The 22,825-nt window shown below is 40.6% G+C and overlaps 2 protein-coding genes across 9 annotated transcripts in view; both read right to left on the reverse strand.

Annotated features, from left to right (window-relative positions):
• Positions 1-884, reverse strand: part of LOC117140861 (titin-like) — a 116,236-nt gene extending 115,352 nt beyond the window's left edge. For 6 of the 7 annotated variants that reach the window (XM_033303993.1, XM_033303991.1, XM_033303997.1 and 3 more), the window contains exon 1: positions 801-884. The gene's annotated coding sequence lies outside the window, so the exon portion shown is untranslated. Of the gene's footprint in view, positions 1-778 lie in introns of all 7 variants that reach the window. The other variant, XM_033303992.1, reaches the window with a different exon arrangement.
• Positions 885-2,384: 1,500 nt separating this feature from the next.
• LOC117139321 (SEC14 domain and spectrin repeat-containing protein 1-B) lies at positions 2,385-20,711 on the reverse strand. 2 transcript variants are annotated; one of them, XM_033301564.1, is made up of 10 exons: positions 20,601-20,711; positions 18,535-18,833; positions 17,522-17,717; positions 17,220-17,333; positions 16,988-17,162; positions 7,518-8,267; positions 6,647-7,011; positions 5,813-6,321; positions 3,667-3,970; positions 2,385-3,596 (listed from the first exon to the last, which is right to left on the reverse strand). In XM_033301564.1, the coding sequence occupies exons 2-10, from the start codon at positions 18,699-18,701 to the stop codon at positions 2,994-2,996; spliced, it is 3,183 nt and encodes a 1,060-aa protein (XP_033157455.1). In that variant the 5' UTR covers positions 18,702-18,833; positions 20,601-20,711; the 3' UTR covers positions 2,385-2,993. The 2 variants fall into 2 exon arrangements, with proteins under 2 accessions (XP_033157455.1, XP_033157456.1); XM_033301565.1 differs by having other exon boundaries at positions 18,535-18,846.
• Between the last annotated feature and the right edge of the window lie 2,114 nt (positions 20,712-22,825).

The raw sequence follows: 22,825 nt of genomic DNA on the forward strand, positions 1-22,825 counted from the left end.
AGGCTATAGCTAATAGATAAAGCGCACGGATGTGCGTCAAATCTGTAACATGTGCCAATTGCATTGCAGTCAATCATTTTTCATAGATTTTTCGATATTTTTGAAAACATTACGCATACGCCGCGTATGCTCGTGTGCAGCCAGCTGCCTCCATTAGGTAATTTTTGGTGTTTCTCTCAATTTTTAATAGTCGCCGCCGTTGCTGGCGTAATGTAAACTATTTTAATTGTACTTTGCGCTGTCTAAAAATAAACAGCGAACAAAAATTGGGAAGAACAAGTTCCCTTTATAAAAGTTTACAGTAGCGCAATCGAGGAAATGATTTGCCTCCATATGTTGTTGTCCAAAAAATTTAAAAGAAAAAAAAAGGGGAAATTGTTGATTGAAATTTTCTGGGGCGTGGACTGTCGTAGTGTATTGAAATATGCACATGACTCAAACAAATAAGCTTTCAATGCATCAGGTCACCGAATATTTTTGAAAAATATTTTTTTGCGCATTCTGTGTCGTTTTCTATTTGTTAAACATTTTGTTTGTGCTTTCTGAGGGTCGTCAGAAAACTGAATATTCGACAACAACAATAAATTTAGCACACTTTGTTGATTTCATCTTCAGACGAGTGAACGAAAAAAACTAGCGCCAAGCATTTTTGAATGTCAAAAATGTTCTAGGTAAATTATGGCTGATTAATTTACGTTTCATTTCACTTTTTTTTGAAGTGCCAAATTTATTGTCTTCTTATTGTATTCTTCCTCGTTTCCTGCCTAACTTAATTTACATAGATATGTTTTTATTCGCACATTATTCGAGCGGAGGAGATGTGGAAAATCAAAACGCGCGCGCCGCTTTCCCAACAGCCGAACAACCGAACGCCGCGAACTTCGAACAAGACTGACCAAAGATCGGAAGACTGAAGACCGGAGACCGCAGACTGAGCAGATTCTACGGGAAGCAGCAGATCAGCAAGAGAAGAAGAGCGCGTAGCCCATGAAACTTAACCGATTCGCTCAATTCATTCATGCAGGTTGGGGCTCTCTTGTTTTGAACTCTTGACACTCGCTAAGCTCAGTTTTGAAAAGCCGGCTTGTATTTTGAAAATGAGAGAGTGTGAAAGAGAGGGCTGCAGACGCTAGAGGAGGAGGCAAGATGCGGGGCTTCAGGGGAGACGACATAAATAAACAAGTGCTCTTGGCATTCGCGGCGTCGTTAATTCATGATTTCAATTTTTAATGCCCTGCGCCCGGCTTTTCAGCAATTACAATACGAAGAGAAGGTATCGTGATATGAAGCGGGATTGTACCCTGTAATTCTTATGATAAAGGGTAACTTTAAGCGAACTGTTGTTACCCTCTTACTTTATTCATTCCCATTTACTTTTGAATATTGGTATGCTAAGCAATTCATGAAGAAGTAAACTTAACATCTTATGTGTGGATGACTTTTCCCCTTGGCTTGACATTTTCCTTGTTGGTCTGATACACCCTACATAGGATAGGGTACCTTAAACCACAACATATTCAAGTGCAGCTTTTGTACTTTAATAACAGGGTGAAGAGTGGAAGATCAAAATAACAACACCAGAGCAGCGGAGGAAACCAGACGATATCGTGTCTTAATGCAAGGCAAACTGACTGACCGCCCGCATTTAAATCCCCTCACCTCCCATGATACTCTATCCCCCAATTTATGAAGTATTTTTCACCCAAAATGCGTGTCTTGCAGCTTGGCTTTGGCTCCGGATTCCGTGCAATATCCAACGTGCCACATCCGACGCTTCTTGCGTGCAACAGCAGTTGCCGCAGTTGCGGCAATCAATGCGCTGCAGATGTGTGTTATTATTTTTCGCTATCAACGATTCGAACTTATCGAATTATGCTTTCAGCGCTAGCACGTCAGAAAATCTGGTCGAATGGCATGAAAAGAATCTCATAGATATTTGGTTCGCCTTTCTGGATGATCAGCCCGTTAAGTATAAACTCTTTTCACTCACTCACCACACTCAGAGCGATTTATTTATATGTTTTTAATTGAGATTAATGAGCCACTTGACGAAGCTCACAAAAGCAGCCAACCCCTCTTAACCCCGTTTCCCCGCTTCACCCACCGGCAGTTCACATTTCAGATAATTGAAATCACTTGAGGACCACTTGTTAAATGTTTGGGGAAGGGGCCACCCACGGAGGGAAATTTAAAAAAATTATTTAGGGTGGAAAAGTCGAAAAGAGCACTCAAGGGTTAAGTGCAGATGATGGCAGTGACTTTTCTCGGACGCAGCCCAAAGTTATGCAATGGTTTCATGGATTTTCGAGATTATATTCCAATTTTGCAGTTACTTACTTGCTTAAGCATAAAATTTAAAACTAAATATCTGAAAAGTTAGGAGGTTTTAAAAAAATTATAAATGATTAGCTTTATTTTTGGGGTAAAACATGTTCGATATTAATTGCACTATGTTTTGTGACTGTGTGGGAGAAATAGTTATAAATAAATATTAAACATACGATTAATGGCAAAAATTTCGACTGGCTGTAACTGAACAAAGGTTCTTACTTAAAGTATATGAAATATATTTTCTAACCATTTGGGAATTCTCTAATTTTGCAAGCCTTAGACTTAATTTGAACTAACTAAATAAATATTTCTACTACTATAAGCAGAGAAAATAAAAGCAAGACATTTTTCAAACATAAAATATTTAAAAACCTTCTGCGCAGGCATTTTAGTATATCTTTTAAGCTAAAGTTCAAGCGAACTAATAAATTTTGGTAGAAAACAGTGAACAATCATGCAAAGTAAATTGGCAAACAAAACAAAACAGGCTAAAACTTTTAGCTCATGGGCTAAAATTGGTTTTGGGAAAACAGCAAAAATAATATGCCAACTAATTAATGGCAAGAATGTCGAGGATCGGCAGAGAAGCAAATGGCGCTGGTTAATTGGGCGGGAAATCGTTTTGTGTTCATCTTTCAGCTGGGACAGCTGGTCCAGATCTCTCAGAGAAATCCCTTGATCGTCTGTTTCGTTATGTTCTCGTAGTATTTGCTGCGTCGCCAGGAGGGCGGCGGTTTCGATTCGTTGGGGTTAGTTGAAGCCGGAGCGGTGTTATCGGCGGATGGGTAGCTCACCTCCGGCGTGTGGGCGTTGGACATCCTGGGCGCCTGCTCCGTCGTAATGCCAGTGGCCAAACTGAATCCTTCCACCTCGCTGTCCGATTCGATGGCCTGCGGCAATGGTAGTGGCAGGAGCAGGTGTTGCTGCTCTTCGTCCGGAGTGGGCGTTACACTCTGACTGTGCAGCTCTGCCACGCCAGCCACACTGTCCTGATCCTCACTTTTCATCCTCTGCTGGCGGGCGGAGAAGTAGCTTATTTCGGAGCTATCGAAGGACATATTGACTGGCGAAGGTGGTAGTTCGGGTATTTCGAATGTGCTTAAAGTTGAGTCGTCCGCCTCATCGAAGGAGTTCTTGGCCGATCCTATGTAGGAGCTAGTGCGTCCCGAGGCTGTTTGAAAGGATGAGGAGTGCGAGTTCGGCGTAAAGTTGCCTTCGGAGGCAGTGGCGAAGGATTCGTCCTCGGTGGAGCGGGATTGCCAATCCTAAAGCGGCGAGATGAGTACCATTTTACACAATCGGAAAACGAATCAATATTTTGGTTCTTAAACTTACTTCAATGCTTCCCAATTTTTTGATGCCATGTCCTCCAGTGCCATTGCTGATTCCATTGCTAACGACGCCCTCCTGCTGCTGGACATCCCGGATGACTGCGTCCAGGGACTCGGCCACCTCGGCAATGGCTCCCAGCTTGTGGGAAATGGCGGCGCAGGCCAGTTCGTTGCTGCCTGTGGGCACCACTTGCATAGTGGCTGGCAGGGATTCCCCGGGTATCTCGCTTCCAGCACTGCTGGTCCTTCCACTGTCGTGGAGTGGACTTGGTGCAGTGCAGTCCAGGGGTAGTTCATCGGCCACGACACTGAAATCACCAGAGAGACGGGGATTATCGGGAGCTCCGGAATCCACTGAGGCAGTGCGTGAGTGCGATGGCGTTTCATTGTCGGTATAGTCGCTGTGCGGATATGTTTCACTGTCGTTGCGGATGAGGGCCTTGATCTTGTCCAGACTCTTCAGCGGCGGACCTGAATCCACCTCATCCTCCTCCTCTTCGGTTTCCTCCAAGATAATATCCCTTTCTATTGAGGCCTTGGCTATTTTGGTCTTGACACTTGAAGTACTGGCTGTCTCATCATCGTCTTCATCCTCGTAGTCCTCATCTTCACCTTGGCCATCTTCGCTGCTTAGTTCGGGTAGCTTACTGGCCTCGTTTATAGCGTCCAAAAGACGACTTAGATCTCTGGAGGATTCACTTAGGATCTCAGGGGGGCTCTGTACCAAATCCTCCTCTTCGCTGGCCAAAGGAGCAGAGGCATTAGCCTGATTAGCAGCTTCATCTAGGGATTTATTTTCACCTTCCTCAACTGGAATCTCGACCTCATTGGGCGGTTCATCCACCACAATGCTGGGCACATCCGGCCTGGGTGTAACCTCCTGCTCCACTTCCTCATCTCCCTTTGATTTGGCAAACAAATTACGAAATCTGGCAAACATTTTGAGCTTTTTTGGGTTCGCTGCCTAGTTGGCGCCTCTTTTTTTTTTGGGCGTGGAACAATTAGTTTGACGTAAGGGGCAACAACACGCGTTTGGCTAGTGGCCAGTTGAAGTGAGCTACGTCTCTCTGATAATTGTAGATTCAATTATTCACTTTGCCGGGATAAGCATGCAGATATTTCGAGAGTGGAACCATGAAGACACTTCTATATATATCACCTTCCTATCACAATGCTCCCCACTGTGACCCACTTGTCACGCCTGTTCTCCAGGAAATTCACTCTTTATCTGATATATATATATATGTATATGCTTTGACAAACCGACAGTTTTCTTGAGTTTTCCCGCTCCGTGCCGAAAAACAGAATCGAATGAGGACCGAACGACGACGACCGCACTGGACCACGCACTGAAATAGACTGCTTGGATTTGGACGCCGACTCTTGGACGGAATGAGCTGCTATATAGAATAGTTCTTTTATTTTATTTCAATATTTTTTGTGCTTCTTTCGAATTTTGGGTGGTGGAACTTTTGAGTGCGTCGCGGCAGCTTGACATTTGTTTCATTCAGTCAAAAATTATTTTTGGCTGTCTAGTTTGTGGTTACTTGGGAAGTGTGGTTCGGTTTGATGGACTTCGAATTGCTTTTATATGACTATAATTCTTTCCAAGGCGAACAAATTATATGTGATTTAATACATTTGGTAGGTGTCGTACACGTGTTAATGGCTTTTGAAGAAATCGTTTTATTTGTCGTAAGGTAGGAAGTTAATATGTTCAGGCTTGCATGGGATATTTATCTGAATAATAAACTTTCTTACTTAGGTTTCATTTACCCCATTGAGGTTGTAACTGAAATCTGTTTTTGGAACTTGATTACCATGATTTTTTAATTTTTATAGCGTATTGCCAAGTTGCCTTTGTACTTTGTTTTCCAAATACAATTTATCATTTCTTTTAGTTTTATTTCTAGCAACTTGTTAGTTCTTTGCTCTTTTCGTTGTTGTTTTTCCTAAGTTAATTTGCCGCGGACTCGTGGGATTTGAGTGGAAATCTTTCTCGTGTTTTATTTGATATGCAGAACGTTTTGCTGTTTTTGTTTCTGAGTTTTATGCGTTGAGCATAATGAAGTAGCCGCCGATTCAAAGTTGAATTCCGTGCACTCACGCACCTGCAAAAGTATTATAGATTGTTATTCGCTATAACTCACCTCTTTCCTGTTAATGCGTCCAGAACGAAGGGCTCCTTGAGTCGCTTCTTCAGCAGTCTTCCCAGTCTGACCATTCTGCCCACTTCGACGAGCAGTTGCTCCCTGGCTACCAAGTGCCTCTGCAATCGCGGAGGCATCTCCCCCAAAGGAGACAGCTCCGATTCCAATTCTGCCTCGGCATCGCTACTTATTCCACTGCTGCTGCGGTTGTGCTGCTGTCTCTGCTGCTGCTGCAGTTGCGCGGATAGTTCCTTGGTCAAAAGGGGCCGAAGTTCCCTCAGCTGGCGATAATAGGCCTCCACACTGCGGTGGAAAACGGCGGAGACGCGCAGTCTGGTCATTTGCTCCTGGGCCACAGACTGTAGACTGTGCCACGTGTGCTGCAGTTCGTCACTAATGAAACCCTGACTGGGATTGCTTTGTGACCTAGATGCTGATGGTTCCAGTTTGCAGCAGAGGCGCAGCGTTTGGGATGCCTCCAGCAATTGGCAGCCATAGTGGTAGATGCTCTAAAGCAGAAAGCATAATTAGTACATATATGCAAAAATTTAAGATTAAAATAAAAAAACAAATGCTTTTAAGGACGGTTTTATCATTATCCTAGCAAATATGTAGATACGCTAGTTTTTAATGCATATGATACAGCTAGATAGGAACCTAGATACTTGTTTCAGCCCAATAAGGCCTTGATCTTCAGCCAGGAAATTCGACCAGCTCATACGATTTGGTCAATCTGGCACTCCCTTTCTCTGTCTTGCACTCTGGATGAATTCCCTCTGTCTTATTCCCCAAAAAAAAAAAAGAAGTCGGCCGAAAAACGGGGGGAAAACTCACCCGTCCGGTTTCCTCGAACCCCTGCAACTCGTCCTTCTGCAGCTGAATCTCGTGGATGTTGCAGCCGACATGGGAGTGGCAGCGCAGCAAGACGGCATACAACTCCTGCAGCCAGTCCCGCGCCCGCCGCGCGTCCTCCTCGTAGGCGTGGATGTGGGTCACCTGCTCCAAGGTGAGCCGCTGCAGCGCCAGCCGATGTCCGCACACCTGACGACGACGCCGGCTCTCGTCGATCTGCCTGCGCAGCTGGGCGATCTCGGCACTGTAGTCCAGCTGGAGGTCACGGCCCAGAGCGTCTTTCACCGGCATGGCCAGCATGTCGCTCAGCTTTTCACCTTCACGCACAAGTTCGCGCTCGACGTGGCCTGTGGATGTTGGAAACATGTTTAGAGATCGGTTGGATGTTGGATATAGCATGTTTAGAGATTTGTTGTTTACGGTTCGAGTTGGGACAGACCTAAATATACAACTATGATTTTATTAAAATGTATACTATTTCATATGATACTATTATTTAAGCTAATTTATGTTCTTACGGAACGGTTCGATGCTAGAAAGAGTTGCAACAAATGATGTTAGAAGCTTCTGTGTTGGAACTCAATAGATCGAGTTGCAGCAGATATTTTGAATGCGGTCATATTCACCTTCTCTTCATTGAAATTTGAAAGCGTGACACTTGTTGAAAGTGTTTGGTATGATTTTATGATCACACTACTTTTTTGCCATATCCATGGTAATTATCAGAGTAATTCTGGCATATTTTTGCCAAGGTTCGCTGGCTATATATTTCGAGTGTAGTTGTCAAGGTTGCATAAATATTTCTTTACCAATATACAAAATTTCACTTGCTTGTTAATATAACCAAACTCACCCAACATTTCCTGGTTGTTATTGAGCTGCATGAGTAGCTGCTCCGCCTCGGGCCAGTCAAGCGATCGACTGTCCACCTCCACCACATGGTTACCGGTAGCAAGCAATTCCTCAAATTGATCGAGGAGGCGATGGAACCTCAGGGCGGTCATCAGGACATTTCTTCGTCGCTCCAATCGTTTTGCAAAGGAGCGACACACAAACTGCATGAAGTCTCGCTGCGAGAGAAGATCCTGGCATCGGTCCATATCCTTAGATGATGACTGCCTTTCAGCGGCAAACTTTTCGATCTTGTAGAGCAGCTCTGCATAGCAACCGTAGGTTTCCCGGCACTCCAGTTCCAGTTGGTCGTGCGCAGAACGCAGGGCCTCACATCCCCTAACATCACCTGCCACGCTCCTTTGGCGACTGAGTAACAGCTCGGCCTCCTGCAGGATCCAATTGGTGACGAAGGACACCCCCTCCTCCAAAGTGCTGAGTTCGCGTGCCTCCCTCAGAGATCGGAGCAGTTCCAGCCATGCAGTCCGGATGGCCGTCTGCTTCTTTTCGATCTCATTCAATCGCAACTCGATGCGGGCGCGTTCACAGACGAGGTCGGGCGGCAGGAGGGGCTTCTGGGGGGAACCTGCACTGGCGGAGTGGGCAGCGATGGGCGGGGGACCCACAGGGGACTCCGAGGCAGGTGCGACCGCTTGTGGCGGCGGTGAATGCGTCTCGTAGACCTCGTTGAAGCGGGCCAAGATCGCGTTACCTGCACAATGCCGAGATGCAAAGAGAAAAGGGAAAGGGGATGAGAATATAGCACTCTGAAAAATAATCTGTTCCTACAAAACATTTTCTATTTTTAAATGACGCCAGGTTATCAGGTTATCACTTAATTAATACATTCTTGACTGGAATTGATAAGATTAAAGATTTTAGAACATCAATAATCGTATTTCTCGGAGTGTATTTCAGGGCTTTCATTACGGGGGGATCGGATCTAGCGCTATTCACACATTCACAAAAGTGAAAACTCACGCCCGGAGTGGTTTTAAATCGCCGTCTGGCTCTTTGGACTGTGGCATGTGCCACCATTTCGTTGCGCATCACCGATTTTTGTGGCTGTAAGTGAAAGGTCACGATTGTCGTTGTTGCTGTGGTTGTCGTTTTGCCAAACCCACGCACTTAAACCAGAACTCGGCCGAATTTGAAGTCGTTGTTCAAAAATTGAAGTGTGAACACTGTGAAACACGGTTTGCTCACGGCACAATGATCCCCAACCGCAAATGATTCTCGAAAATAACTTAATGAAGCCAGAAAAGTATTTGATTTTTAGCTGTGGCTTTCATAAATTCTGAATTAATATGTGGAATTCATGAAGTCATGATTGTTAAAGTCTTGCGAAAACTGATAGTATTCGGAATGTCTGCCTGTAAAATCCCAAATAAGAAGACTTTACTCGTTGAGTTTTTGTAAGAAACTGATTTTATTTGGAAATATCTTCGGTTTAACTAGGTGACATGAGAATCGCATCTTAAAGTAAATGGCCTACGCAGAAGCCTAAGTAAATAGTCCCCGCCTTATCGAGGTCCCACGCTCGGGCACATCTGCCTATCTTGAGCGGCGAGGACCTTATCTGTGGTCTCCCACTAAGGGACTATTTTAGGAGGCGGGGAACGATCTCAAGTGACTGACTCATGTGGTGTGCACATGTTTTTGAGCAATGCACCCATGTCGCCTTAGATAACAAAATCCTAAATACAATTTATCGCTCTCGATTCATTTACATAAGATATGAACGGAGCCCAAAATTGTAAGTCTTTAAATATATTCGTGTTCATGTGTGAACATTCTGCCAAAGGGCCAGCAAAGCTGAGATGTACATTAGTATATTAGTTGCATTTATAACAGTAGTGGACTGTATTTATTTGATATATGTTCATTTATTTTGCAACTAAGATTTCAATGGGCCTAGTTTTTCTGGCTTTTAATTTTATTGGATTACAATTATGGTTTATATTATTTTTAATTCAACAATTTGTACTCAATTAACTTATTTTAAACATTTTGCTTTTTCTATGTAGAAGTACATTTTCTATTAAACAACGATATAGTGGACTGTATATTTTTATTTGTTATATTATTTTATTGTTTATTTACTATTGATATTTATAGTACTGGCAACGGACCTGCAAAGGTTATTGCTTGCATTCTTTGTTGCACAGCACATTTCCGTATGAAATATATTATTAATACTATCATTAGTATTAAAGCAATAATTAAACCAGCATGTCCGGAAATATGATGGAAATGTAAATCTTTCAATTTTTGATGGTTCTCTTTCATAAATTTAATTTCATTATTCAATCGTTCAAATTCCTCAGTATGATTTAATATTGATAGTTTCAGCGGATCCCAAATAATCTTCGGCACTTCACTAACTTCTCCTATATAAGGTGTTGATAATAATTCTTCACTTTCGGACTGAATGTTATGGTGGGCAACTAGAATTTTATCGTCGGTTCTTGCCGTACAATATGGCGCAATGCTTAAAACTCCTTGCTGAGGCAAATCAAACAATTCAATTTGAGAGCCAGTACATTGCAGACGGACTTTTGAATTCGCAGGAACCTTACCTGAGAATATTTGTATTTAGCCTACCGTGATTAATATCAATCAACAGGCTTATAATGCCTGCTTGAATTTTTTCGCCTTCTTCAATCAATGAGTGTAGCTGTTTCGTAATCATAAAGAATTTTATTGATTCCTTATAAACATAATAATTTTCTTTAAGAACTTCTGTCATGTTCTCAATTCTTATTTGCATACTTCTAAAATTGGAGTTAACATCTTCTGTTGTTCTCTTTAATAGATTAGAAGTTGAATCAACCACAGATGTTTGTTTTTGAATTAGTTTATCAAGGTTGTTCTGGTTATCTAACAAATTCTTCATATTTTCTTCTAATTGCTCTCTATCATCTTCATCCATTATACCAAATAAAATATGATACAAGGAACCCATAAATTCGAAAGGAGCACGCTTGCTTCTAGATCTAGACTGCATCATAAACAATTTATTGTTTTCTTCAAGTTCCGATAACTGACTTTGCATATTATCTAAGACTAGACTACATTGCTCTTCAAAGCTATGAAGTCTTTCGCAAACTTTCCTCATACTTTGTATAAGCGCATTACCCTTTGTTAACATTTTAAAATATGGATCCATTTTATAATAGATAACCAAATTCCAAGAAGTACTCACAATCTCAACATCTCCTAGCGGGTCTAGATATATTGCTGAGGTTTTATTTATTTTGTCTATAGAATATCTTGGTGCTATATCTTTAGGTAATGCGCTAGAAACTTGACAACTTAACACAAACAACAACATTGCCATAATGATTCCGATCTTGGACATTCCCGATGTCGCTCTAGTTCGTCTTTTTGGCTCTTGGTCAGCCTCATTTTTGTCAACAGACTTTATTCCTTCCAAGGGACAAATTTTAGTAATGGGTCTAGTGAATCCAATACTTTCTTTGGATATAGTTTCGCATTAGGTTTATCCCTCCATGCAATGTTTCCTTATGAGCATTTTTTATTAATAAGCTTGTTAGGTGGCATTTTTCTAAAATGATTGGATGTTTAACATTAAATTCTGCATTGGAATTTTGCAATCTTCCTCCAACTCTTAGAACCCCATCCTTGTCCAAAAATGGATTCAATGACAATATTTTATTATTTGTCTTGATTTCCTTTTTGATTTTAAGGCACTTTATCTCTTGCCTAAACTGGTATTCTTGTTGTTTCTTAATAACAATTGTTTCCGCTATTCTTATCTCCTTTACTGAAATAATTGATGAATAGGCTTTATTTCTTGTTTTCATCTGCACGAATCTATTTATGTATGCTATTATACGCATAAGTTTTTCTATACTGGAATACCTTTCTATTAATTCGTAAATAGGATCATCTATTTTGTCATTTAATACCGTATTTATTAAGACAGGTTCTTCTACAGACTGCTGCCGAGGCCAAAGTTCTTTTGGGTCTGCTAGCCATTTCGGACCTTTCCACCAAAAATCACAGTTGATCAATTGGTTAGAATCCACTCCCCTGGATGCTAAATCTGCTGGATTATCCTCTGACTTAACATGATTCCATTCAGTATTTTTTAATTTCCGAATGTCATCCGTTCTTCTTTTTATAAATTTGATCTTACTTTGACCACTGTTAATCCATGCTAAGGTAATCGTGGAATCACTCCAAGCATAGATCTCCATTATATTGTCAATTGATCCTTTTAGTCTTTGGATTAATTCACTAAGCAGGTGAGCTGCACACAGCTCGAGTTTGGGAATTGTCTTCCTATTTTTTATAGGGTTGACTCTACTTTTGCTAGCTATTATATTAACATGAGGTCCTACTTTAGCATAGACTACTGCAGCATATGCTTTTTCGGAGGCGTCCGCAAATCCGTGAATCTGAATGACTGAAGAACTGTTTGAATTAATCCACCTTGGGATTCGAATATTCTCTAACAATAATAAATTTTCTTTATATTTTTCCCAATAATTTTTATCTTCTATGGATAATTCCTGATCCCATTCACTTTTATTTATCCAAAGTTTTTGAATAAAAAGTTTTCCTGAAACCGTGACTGGTGCCAACCATCCTAACGGATCAAATATTTTTGCTAGCGTTGATAACACAACGCGCTTATTTATATTTTTTGATTCATCATTACAATTTACGCTGAACTTAAATAAATCATTTTGAGGTTCCCATTTTAGTCCTAAAGTTTTAACACATTCATTTTCGATAATATTGAGAACCTTATTGTCCCCTGTGTCCTCCACAGTGGTTAATATTTTGGAATTGTTGGAAATCCATTTCCTTAAGTTGAATCCAACTTTCTGCAATTCATGGAGAATTAATGTTATTAATTTATTAGCTTCTTCTACCGAATCAGCTCCAGTCATTAGGTCATCCATATAGAAATCATTCCTAATTATTGCACTAATAACTTGGTTTTTACATTTATCTGCAATATCTACCAGAACCCTGGTAGCCAAATATGGTGCAGATGCAGTTCCGTAAGTGACTGTGGTTAATTTATATGTTTTAATTTTTTCTTTTGGAGAATTTCTCCATAAAATATATTGATATTTTTGATCATTATTATCTATTTTAATTTGTCGGTACATCTTTTCAATGTCTGCCGAAACAACAAATTCCCATTTTCTCCATTTAATAATAATGTCAAAAATATCTTTTTGAACTCGTGGCCCAACCCACATTATGTCGTTCAAACTTTTGTTATTCGTAGTTTTTGCTGAAGCATCAAAAACTACTCTCAATTTGGTCGTAAGGCTTGAATCTCTAATCACTGCCTGGTGCGGTAAAAAATATTTGCCTTCATCACTCACTTCAATCATGTGTCCTAAATCCATGTATTCATTCATGAATTTAGTGTAGTCAACCTTAAGTTTTTCATTTCTTTTTAGTTTTTTCTCCAGATTCATGTAACGAGCTATCGCTTGTTTCTTTGAATCTCCTAAGGTGACATCCTCCTTGAATGGAATTGACACAATGTATCGCCCATCTGAATCTTTTTTTGTCGTTTTGATAAATTTATTTTCACAGATTTCAGACTCGATATCATCTTTTTCTTCTTCTTCCACTTCCCAGTAGCGATCTAACTCTTTTATTTCTATTGTTGTGGCTACAATGGTTTCTTTTCCTTTGGATTTTTTACATCCAGAAACTATCCACCCGAAATCAGTTTTTTGCCCAAGGAGACCGTCTATTTTTATAACTCCATTTTGCAGAATGTGAGTATATACGTCTGCTCCAATGATTAGATCAATGCGACCCGGTTTATTAAAATCGGGGTCGGCTAATCTAAAGTTCTTCCATTTTTTCTGATCAACATTAATCGTGTTGACTGGAAGTGCCTTCATAAGTTTTGGGAGAATAATTGCTTCAATTTCTAAATTTTTCGGAGAATTTCTTATCGAAATAACCGCTTTGTGCTTGGAGATGCACGTTCCTGTGGAAGATACTCCACTTATTTCAGTATGAGACCGAAATTTTTTCAATTTTAGAATCTGTGCAGACTCTTCTGAAATAATTGTGCTTTGAGCGCCACTATCAATCAATGCTCTTAATTGTTCAAAGCCTCCATACCTCGACTTTACTTGAATCAAGGCCGTGGCCAACAAGGCTTGACCTGTTGTTCTACACGTATTCACTTTTTCTGGATTATGACCTGCAAAGTGAAGTAACGTGTGGTGAGGTTTACGACAAGTCGAACAAAGCTGCTCGCTTATACATTTTTTACCAAACGGATGCCTCAGACATCTTAGGCAAATCCCATTTTTTCTTACCCAGTCAGACCGTTCTGCTGGATTCATTATTTTAAATTTATGGCATTGAATTAAATAATGCCCTGGTAGTTTGCAATATGCACAATTGTCACTATAATTTTTATTCTTGTTATTATTAATCATTTTCTTTACAGGTTTTACTTCCTGTGAGAATGATGATATAGAATTGAGCCTTTGCTCTAAAAAGTCCATGACATCAGAAAGTGCCTGTATTTCTTTTGTCTTTTTAACATGGCTTTCATATAAATTGAGTGATTCTTTATTGAATTTCCGAAGAATTATGTGAGCGAAAATTGCATCCACATCTTCTGGTAATTGTGCCTTTAATTTTATAATATAAATTGACTCGTTAATCGTGTCAATAAATGTCTTTATTTGCTTATTGGATTCTAAATTTAAATTTGGCATATCCATAAGCCTATTCATATGATCTGAGAATATGTTTCTTTTATTCTCATATCGCTTGGTCAAAAACTCCCAAGTGGCTTCATAATTTTCTCCAGAGCCGAGCAGTAAATGAGTAACCACATTTCTGGCTTCTCCTTTTAATGCTGACTTTAGATAATTAAATTTGAGAGAAGGACTGAGATCCTCTCTCACATGTATGAGCTCTGTAAAGAGTTCATTAAAAAGATCCCATTCTTTGGAATCACCAAAGAAAGTGGGAATCTGTATTTTAGGCAGGGTTGGTAACTCCTCCGCCTTAACAACCGTCGACATTTCAGCTTTATTTATTGTGCCACTGAGTCGACTATTAATGGCTGTAATAATATTTTGTTTGTCAAATTCAAGTTCGCTAATTTCTTCTTCGAATAGCGAGCTCTCAAAATGACTATTCACCTGTTCAATCAGGTTATCTATTTTATGCCATAAAAATTCAATTTTATTTTTCCTTATTTTAAGGAAATCTGGACTACTGTCTATTAGTTTAGACGTATCTTCTAGATATACTCGAAATTGGCCAACATTATTTCGAAATGCCTGCTCTACTTTTAAAGCGTTGTTTTGTGCTATACCCTCTTTTTCAGGGTGACCACACATTTCAAGGTTTAATGTAGGGGGAGGGTTTGATTTAGGGACAGTGTTTGATTTAGGGAAAGTGTTTTCTACCGACTCGCCCTTAATTTTTTCATTTTTAATTTTTTCTAACACCATCATTATTAAATCATACTGCTTCGCGTTAAAATATTCATGATCGACAACGCCGATCTTTAACAAATTGCTATGATTAGCAATGAAACATTTTTGAAGCTCATTTAATTTTAGAATTTCTACATCTGTTAATGTTGGTTTTACTTCCAACTTTCTAATTTCCAAAATAATTTCGGACTGCTTCTTAAGGAATTGAATAGTCTTTTCTGACATCATTTTGAAAATTTTTTGTAATTTCTTAATATATATAGTACGTGTATATGTATTTTATATGTATTTATATATATATGTGTGTTTGGATAAACAGAAAATTCTTGTTTTGACTTAGCTGATGTCGTTGTTGTTGCTGCTGCTGTTGCTGCTGTTGTTGCTGCTGTTGCTACTGCTGTTGCTGCTTCTGCTGCTGCTGTTGTTGCTGCTTCTGCTGCTGGTAGAGGCTCCTTTGAATTTGACTTCCTTCTCTTCTTTAAGGCTCCGTCGATGTTTAAAGATGATTTTTTTTTTTTTTTATTTGGCACGTTTTATTATTTTTGTAGTCCAGTCAGATTTTTTGTTTTTTAGCCATTTATTTCGGCATTTATGCTCTTTTGGCATATACACTGCACTCTATTTATGAGCTGATTTAATGCTATTAGAGCATTTATAAGGCACTGTTTTCAGGCACTTTTTATTTAATTTATGCTCTTATGGCATATACACTGCACTCTATTTATGAGCTGATTTAATGCTATTAGAGCATTTATAAGGCACTTTTGTTATGCACTTTTTAATTTCACAATTGCTGATGTATGGCCTCAAGCACGCCTTACCACAATCTATAATGGTACACAAAGCAACCTTTAGCTATAGACTATAAGGTGCTTGTTTTAAAACATAAAAGATTCTTTTGTATCTTTTTGCTTTTTATATTTATACTCTGTTCCTTACCTTTGGTAGGGGGAAACAAGAGTCACTTATTTTTGCTACCTTTAGCTGTAAGATGCTTAAAGGAGCTGGCCTTTCTCTGAGTTCCTTACCTTTGGTAGGGGGAAACTGCAGAGTCGATTAAAGGCTCGATTGACCAAATGTAAAATCCCAAATAAGAAGACTTTACTCGTTGAGTTTTTGTAAGAAACTGATTTTATTTGGAAATATCTTCGGTTTAACTAGGTGACATGAGAATCGCATCTTAAAGTAAATGGCCTACGCAGAAGCCTAAGTAAATAGTCCCCGCCTTATCGAGGTCCCACGCTCGGGCACATCTGCCTATCTTGAGCGGCGAGGACCTTATCTGTGGTCTCCCACTAAGGGACTATTTTAGGAGGCGGGGAACGATCTCAAGTGACTGACTCATGTGGTGTGCACATGTTTTTGAGCAATGCACCCATGTCGCCTTAGATAACAAAATCCTAAATACAATTTATCGCTCTCGATTCATTTACATAAGATATGAACGGAGCCCAAAATTGTAAGTCTTTAAATATATTCGTGTTCATGTGTGAACACTGCCATTTCCAATCAATCAATCTTTCTAATTTCACAAACAAAATTCTTAATTGTCAAATCATAGCCAAAACAAAGCCTATTCAACTCCGTAAAAACTGTAGATTTTGAAATTATCTTATCATAAGCCGCATTTCTACCTAAAAGACCTTCTGTAGGCCTCAGTATAAAAGCTCTCCAAAGGCAATTTCAATGTTATTCAGTGCCGTTAAAATCAACCCACAATAAAATCGACAACAAACGGCGCGAAAAACGAGTTTGCCAAACGTGGCGCATTTCTAATTGAAAACACACACAAAATTCAATGATTTACTTGTCACATGTGTGTCTTTCATCCCGTCTCTGTCTGTCTCACTTAACTCGTTTGCTTCGAGGGCAAACCGAATTATGTTAATTGCTCGCGGGCAAACAAAAAACGACTAGCGAACAGACCAAAAAACAAAAGACTCAAGCGACGAACTCGACTCACCCAAGTCGATGGCGGTCTCTATGTCGTTTTGCACACCGGCATGCATCTGGGCGCACTTCTTCAGCTCCACATCCGCTTCCGCCGGCCGCAGAGACTTGTGCTCCCGCAGAAGAGCCAACAGTTTCTCCATCGAAGACAAAGTCTGCACATGCGACTTGGTGAACTCGTCGATGGACTGCGAGAATATAGCCATTAAGTGCCGTTCGAACGGTGCAGAAATTGGGGCACTTACCTTGCGCTGCTGCAGCCACAGATCGTAGTTGAACTGCAAGGTGCCGCCCAGTTCCTCGGGCAGGTTCTGCGGCTCTATGAACTTGAACAGCCTCGCCTTCGACAGCACCAGCGGCTATTTAGAGAGCACAGTCAGAAATTAATGAGTACAATGTTGAAACTCTAAATTACTAGGTTGCAGTTTATTGTTGGGTTGTGGGTATTATGGTTATCACAAATTTTATTAGGAAATAAATCGATTTAATTGCAACCGACTTAAATCCTTTGGTGCTTTTGTTACTCCAACTTAGGCTATTAGCTCACCTCTCCCTTGACCTGGGACTTGGTGCACGGCTCCACATGCTTCTCCCAGAAGCCCTCCGCCCTGACTAGATACAGATCCACATTGATGTCGCCCCCAAAGAGGGCGTAAATCTGGCGCACCTGCTGCCGCGATATCCGCGAACTGCTCTCCTGGGCATTGACCACCACACTCACGCCATTCTGCAACACCGAAGCGCTGTAAGAGATTAATGCCAGGTTGTTTAATCGGTTTGGGACTGGAGGAAAGCATCTTTAAGCGCTTCATTAGCTTGCCAGTTAGGATTTGGCTTAATCAGCCACTCTTTTTCAACTCATGCCAGTTGATTGATCACAATCAATATATCCATAATTCATGTGGCTTCTTTCCTGTATTTAACAGATTGTTTGATGCCTACTTCGTAAAATTAAACAATTTGCTTGTTGTGCCAATAGATAAACAAACTTAAATGGGAAATAACAAAAGAAGGGCGTTTCCATAGGCAGTTTTTTTAAATAGGTTACGAGCGGTATATAATTTTCATAAATTATCTTAAGGTTTTTAAGGGGGTCCATTTATTGCTACTACTATTTTTACATCTGTTGTGTGTTTATAAAATGAAAGTGTGTTTAAACTGACTGAACTATGTATCAAGTTACTCTGAACTTATGGACTCTAATATAATCGAAGTAATATTAAGGGATGTTAAAACCAATTTCCATTCAAGACAAATCATCTGACTTCAGAAATTTTAAATTATTTAGTTGGCTTTAAATCTCTGGCACTTAGCATATAAATAACCCGATTTTGTGAGGTGCTTTCCGCTTTTCGAGACCCGTTTTCAGACCCCTCCCAGAGAGCCGTGTCTAATGAAAAGTAATGCATTAAAGACGACAAAAAATGAACCTTCATCATCTGCGGGCTATTTGCATATTTCGGCCATATGCTAATGAGTCGTCGGCATTTCCACTGCCGGTTTCTAAAGTTTCTGTGCCTAATGGCAAATGCCTAATACCACTTAATTCCCGATTCTCACCTGAGAGACCGCTTCAGATAGTCCAGAGTCACCTGCAGATAGCGGCGATTCCACAGCTGCAGATCGTTGAACGCGTTGACAACGAAGATGATGCGTTTCTGGCGATCGAATCCGCCGGATAAGTAGGCACTGCGCGTCTGCAGGGCGTTCAGCACGTCCTCCTCCATCTATAGGGAGTTTAATGATGGGATCGCGATGACCAAGCGGCTTTTCTAAATGCTAATTGAGCCTCTTGTCGCCGCGAACATTTTGCTGCTGCGACAACGCGGGATTAGGATTTTCTTTTTGTTTGCAGTTGGCTGTTTGGAATAGCTTGAAAATTAATACAAGTCACAGTTATGCGAGTTGTTTTCGTTTCTGTGGCTGCTGCTGCTGTTTTTCTTGCCGCTGCACAATGCTGCACATTTCCAAATGCCGCGAGACTTTGTTGGGGAACACGTTTGACAAGTTGCAGCCTGAAACTTCGGTTGCCTTTACTTTACTTTAGCCCGGTACACCGAGGAAAATTGTCACACGCTTAAAACTATAGTTTGACTCAAATAGCTGCAGGCCATCCACCCGAACTTCATTTAACGAATAAATCTATGAATGGCATTATTGTAAAATACTTTGACGATCCACCCAATTTCTCTCAGTGCCTAGCTAGTCTCTCCACATGATTTTCACTGTTTTCATGTTAGTTTAGGAGTTTTTTGTTGGCTTTTTCAGTTTGGGTCTCTATCTCTCTGGCCTAATGGAAAAATTCCATTTTTGCGCATGAGTATTTTGACACAAATTGGAGTTTTAGCTCTTTTCCATGCCGGCCAGCAGCAGCAGTTTGAACTTAATTTGTCGGCTGATAAGGGGCGCGGCAGACCCAAACGCTATGTGGCATGTATATGGTACATAGAGGAGGAAAAGAGCCAAGTAATTCTTTCACTTGTGAGCCAGAAGTACGTGCCAGAAATCCTGTTTGCTGCCAGTCTATCTTACAGTTATGCGTAAGTGGTCGATGCCTCTTTTCCTGTCTCTCAGTCTGCACCATCTTGCTCCGCTTATTCTTTACTCTACCCAAGAGTATTCGGATATCTGCTGGACTCTTGATATATATGTTTTAATTGAAATGATAGATTAGAGTTATATAAGACCAGCTATGTTATTATAGAAAGTTACAGTTGCAGCAGATACTTGTTCAAATTAAAGTATATTTTTGATTTTCAGTCTTATAAGTGTATTTAAAACTCGGTACTGCAGGCCCAACTTCCTTTCCCGTTTTTATGTTCTATGTTCTATGCTAACCAATTTGCACTACTTGGCTTGACTGCGAGTTTTCATGGCAGGAGCGAGAGCAACCTGTTTCTTCTTTGGCCGCTTTCGGGAAGCTGTAATAATTGTCATAGCCTAGCGGTCGGTTGGCCCCCTACCAAAAACCCCTTTTCAATGCACTTTACTACGCCCCTTCCGCATTGGATTTCAATTAATGGCAGAGGACAGGTAAAAAACAACAACCTTGCAGCAGCAACTTTGGGATGGGGCATACATACTTCTGGTTTCAAATGTCAGTACGAAAAATACTTGCAAAAATGAGCGGAGTTATGTCTATATTTTTGTATCCCACTGAGCTCAGCGAAAAACTCACGAAAAGGGTAGCTGAAAATTGAGAACCCCGTGGGGCTCGTAATGCCTCGAATCTTTGGAATCGGGCACACCTTTCGGCCTAAAAAACAAAATAGATGGCAGCAACAAAAACCGCTTGAGCTGCTGTGTTGTTTTCGTTCAATTTCGTTAAACTTTCTTGAGAACTTTTTTGGGTTTTGTTTTCCTCGGCTGGGCTTTTTTATTTTTGTTTTATGATATGGCGATAAGATCTATGCCAACGACGACGGGCTGTTAAATTAATTGAAAAGTTCAGCGGCAGCAGCAACGAAACTCATTAGCATTTCTCCACACAAAATTTGTTTTAACAGCTGACAAATGTGTTCAGCTGTTTCGAAATGAGTTTTCAGTTCATTTTGCGTGTTGTTCCATGTGAAGTACTCGACGTGGTTTTGACATGCAGAGCGACTCCTTATCAATTAGGGTCTTACTTCTCAGTATTTCGAAACGAATTCAGTTCTTATCGCTCTTTTCGACACCTGAATAAAACCGACAAGACACCACCGATATCGTTCATCCGCCCCGTCCGCCCGCGTGGAATTCTCGCGCTCAACTGAAAGTTTTCAATCTAAGTTTCGATCTTAGCCACGATCGGTGCCAACCCGGTTTTCGGTTCGAGTTGCGGCTCGAAGTGCGTTCGAGTTGCAGTTGCTTGCATGTCAGCTGTTTTTTTGTTGCATTTCAATTGATCGTGAACTGTAGTATTTTGCATTTTTTACTGCACTGGCTGATTATTACCCGCACGTTTTGCCCTTTTTAGGGGGCGCCTTGCAAACCGGTTGGGATTTCTTTTCTTCCGAGTGCAAAATTAATACAAAACATGCGTTTTGTCTGCCAATGGAGATATCGGAGATTCTGTGGGAGCACTTTTTTATTTTCATTACTTCCACTTCTTCTCTACTTTTATGGGTATGATGAACTTAGCAAGAGAGTTTTATATGTGGGAATTTATTTAAATGGATGATCATTTGGAGAGTTCATTAAAATACGAGTTCTAAAGTTGATAAGTTGTGATTAAATGCTTTTTATTCCTAATTAATTTTCAATTCTCTGTTTTGTTTTTTAGGGTATTATCCGTTCGATTCAGTTAAATTTCCTGCCTCACGCACTCGTTTTGTTGTTTTATTCATGTATCCCTTGACGTGGGAACTTTTAATTGTGTGTGCTGGGAGTTGGCAGACAATGCCAGGAATTGTTGTCCACTTCAACATCTTCCGCCTCGCTAAGGAGAAGTACTGGAAAGTGCAGAAGGATATTTAGTATGCTTCCCTGACAGCACAAATATCAAAGATTTATTTCTCTTTGCGGGGTAAATGAAAAAAAGGAGCAGTCCAGAACCGTTTTAGGCTTCACTTGTTTATGAAAGGGGACAAAAACAAACATCTCCACCAGAAAAGGGTCACTCCCTGGAAAAACGGTCTAGGGAAGGGGTTCTGTGGGTTACGACCCTTATAAACATGTCAATCACAAGTAAATTGTTGCAGATTTATTGGTCGTCCAAGGAATGTGGGTCTGGCAATAGGAATCCCGCCCGACAGCCCGGACTCACTGAAATGCAAACGGATTTCCACTGCTGTGTCAGCAGTGTCGGAAAACGGCGAGAAATACAGTGAAGCTTCGACAGATGATTTAAAAGTTAACTAACAAAAAAACATTTAATCTAACAAAAAATTAATTATTATTAATTATTATCTGCATTTCGTTTATAAGTATAGATGGCATCTAGTTTTCCGACAGCACACTGTACCCAATTGCGTCCGCCATAGATTTTGCTTTCCATTTCACTGACTCCCATGAATTTATAGGCAATCTTCGGAGGCCTAGGCGCGATGGTTTTGTTTAATGAAACTTAAAGTGCGTGCCAGAGTGCCCGGGCACGTATCCTTGAGCTCCTCGAGGGATTTTAGGGGGCTGGGGAGAGCCGAACTGGAAGCTGATGAAGTCAGGGCTGCACTCAATTGCAATAGCCGACCGCAAAATGGCGTCGAAAGGACTTCCGTTCGAGCAAAAAACAAGAAGTCATGCAACTGGGCATCATCGGACGTGAAAAGCTGCTGTTTTCCTTTTTATTTTTGTTTTTGTTAATGTTACTGGCGGAGAACGAGGAATGGAATGGATTCCCCTGCCTCGACAGCTTTAACGGCTATTAGAAAATTGCGAAAATTGCGCACACGTTTTGGCTGAGAAAAGCGGGAACGTTGCATGTGGCAGGGCAATCGAGTGCAGTTTGTGGCCTCAGATTTATTGCACCGAGCTGGAAATATTCGAGATGGCCGGCTCGCATTTTAAACAGTTTTCGTTAAGTTTGGTTTATTAGGCCCCACGCCAGGCCTCTGCATAATTCATTCGGTTTAAGGGTTTTCCACCAATTCATTTCAATCAGGCCGAGGGAGCAGAGAGTCTCGAGTCTCGGCAGTCCGTGGCTCGTTTTAAATCATTTAGTGTGGTAGTTCTGGCCGTTTTATGGGCCCGTCTAAAGGAGTGCCAGGTGATGTTTATTGGACGTATGCATGCCGCATCGAAAGTGCTCCAGAATCGCTTTAAAGTTTGCCGGCAAAATTTACGGACTTCACCTTGAACACTTTTCTCGTTTGCGGCAAAAGTTTATGGTTGGTAAATCTTCTTTAACTAGGTTTTCCCATTCAACTGTATTTCA

This window comes from Drosophila mauritiana, chromosome 3L, assembly GCF_004382145.1.
Source record: "Drosophila mauritiana strain mau12 chromosome 3L, ASM438214v1, whole genome shotgun sequence".
In the NCBI taxonomy this organism is placed as follows: Eukaryota; Metazoa; Arthropoda; class Insecta; order Diptera; family Drosophilidae; genus Drosophila; species Drosophila mauritiana.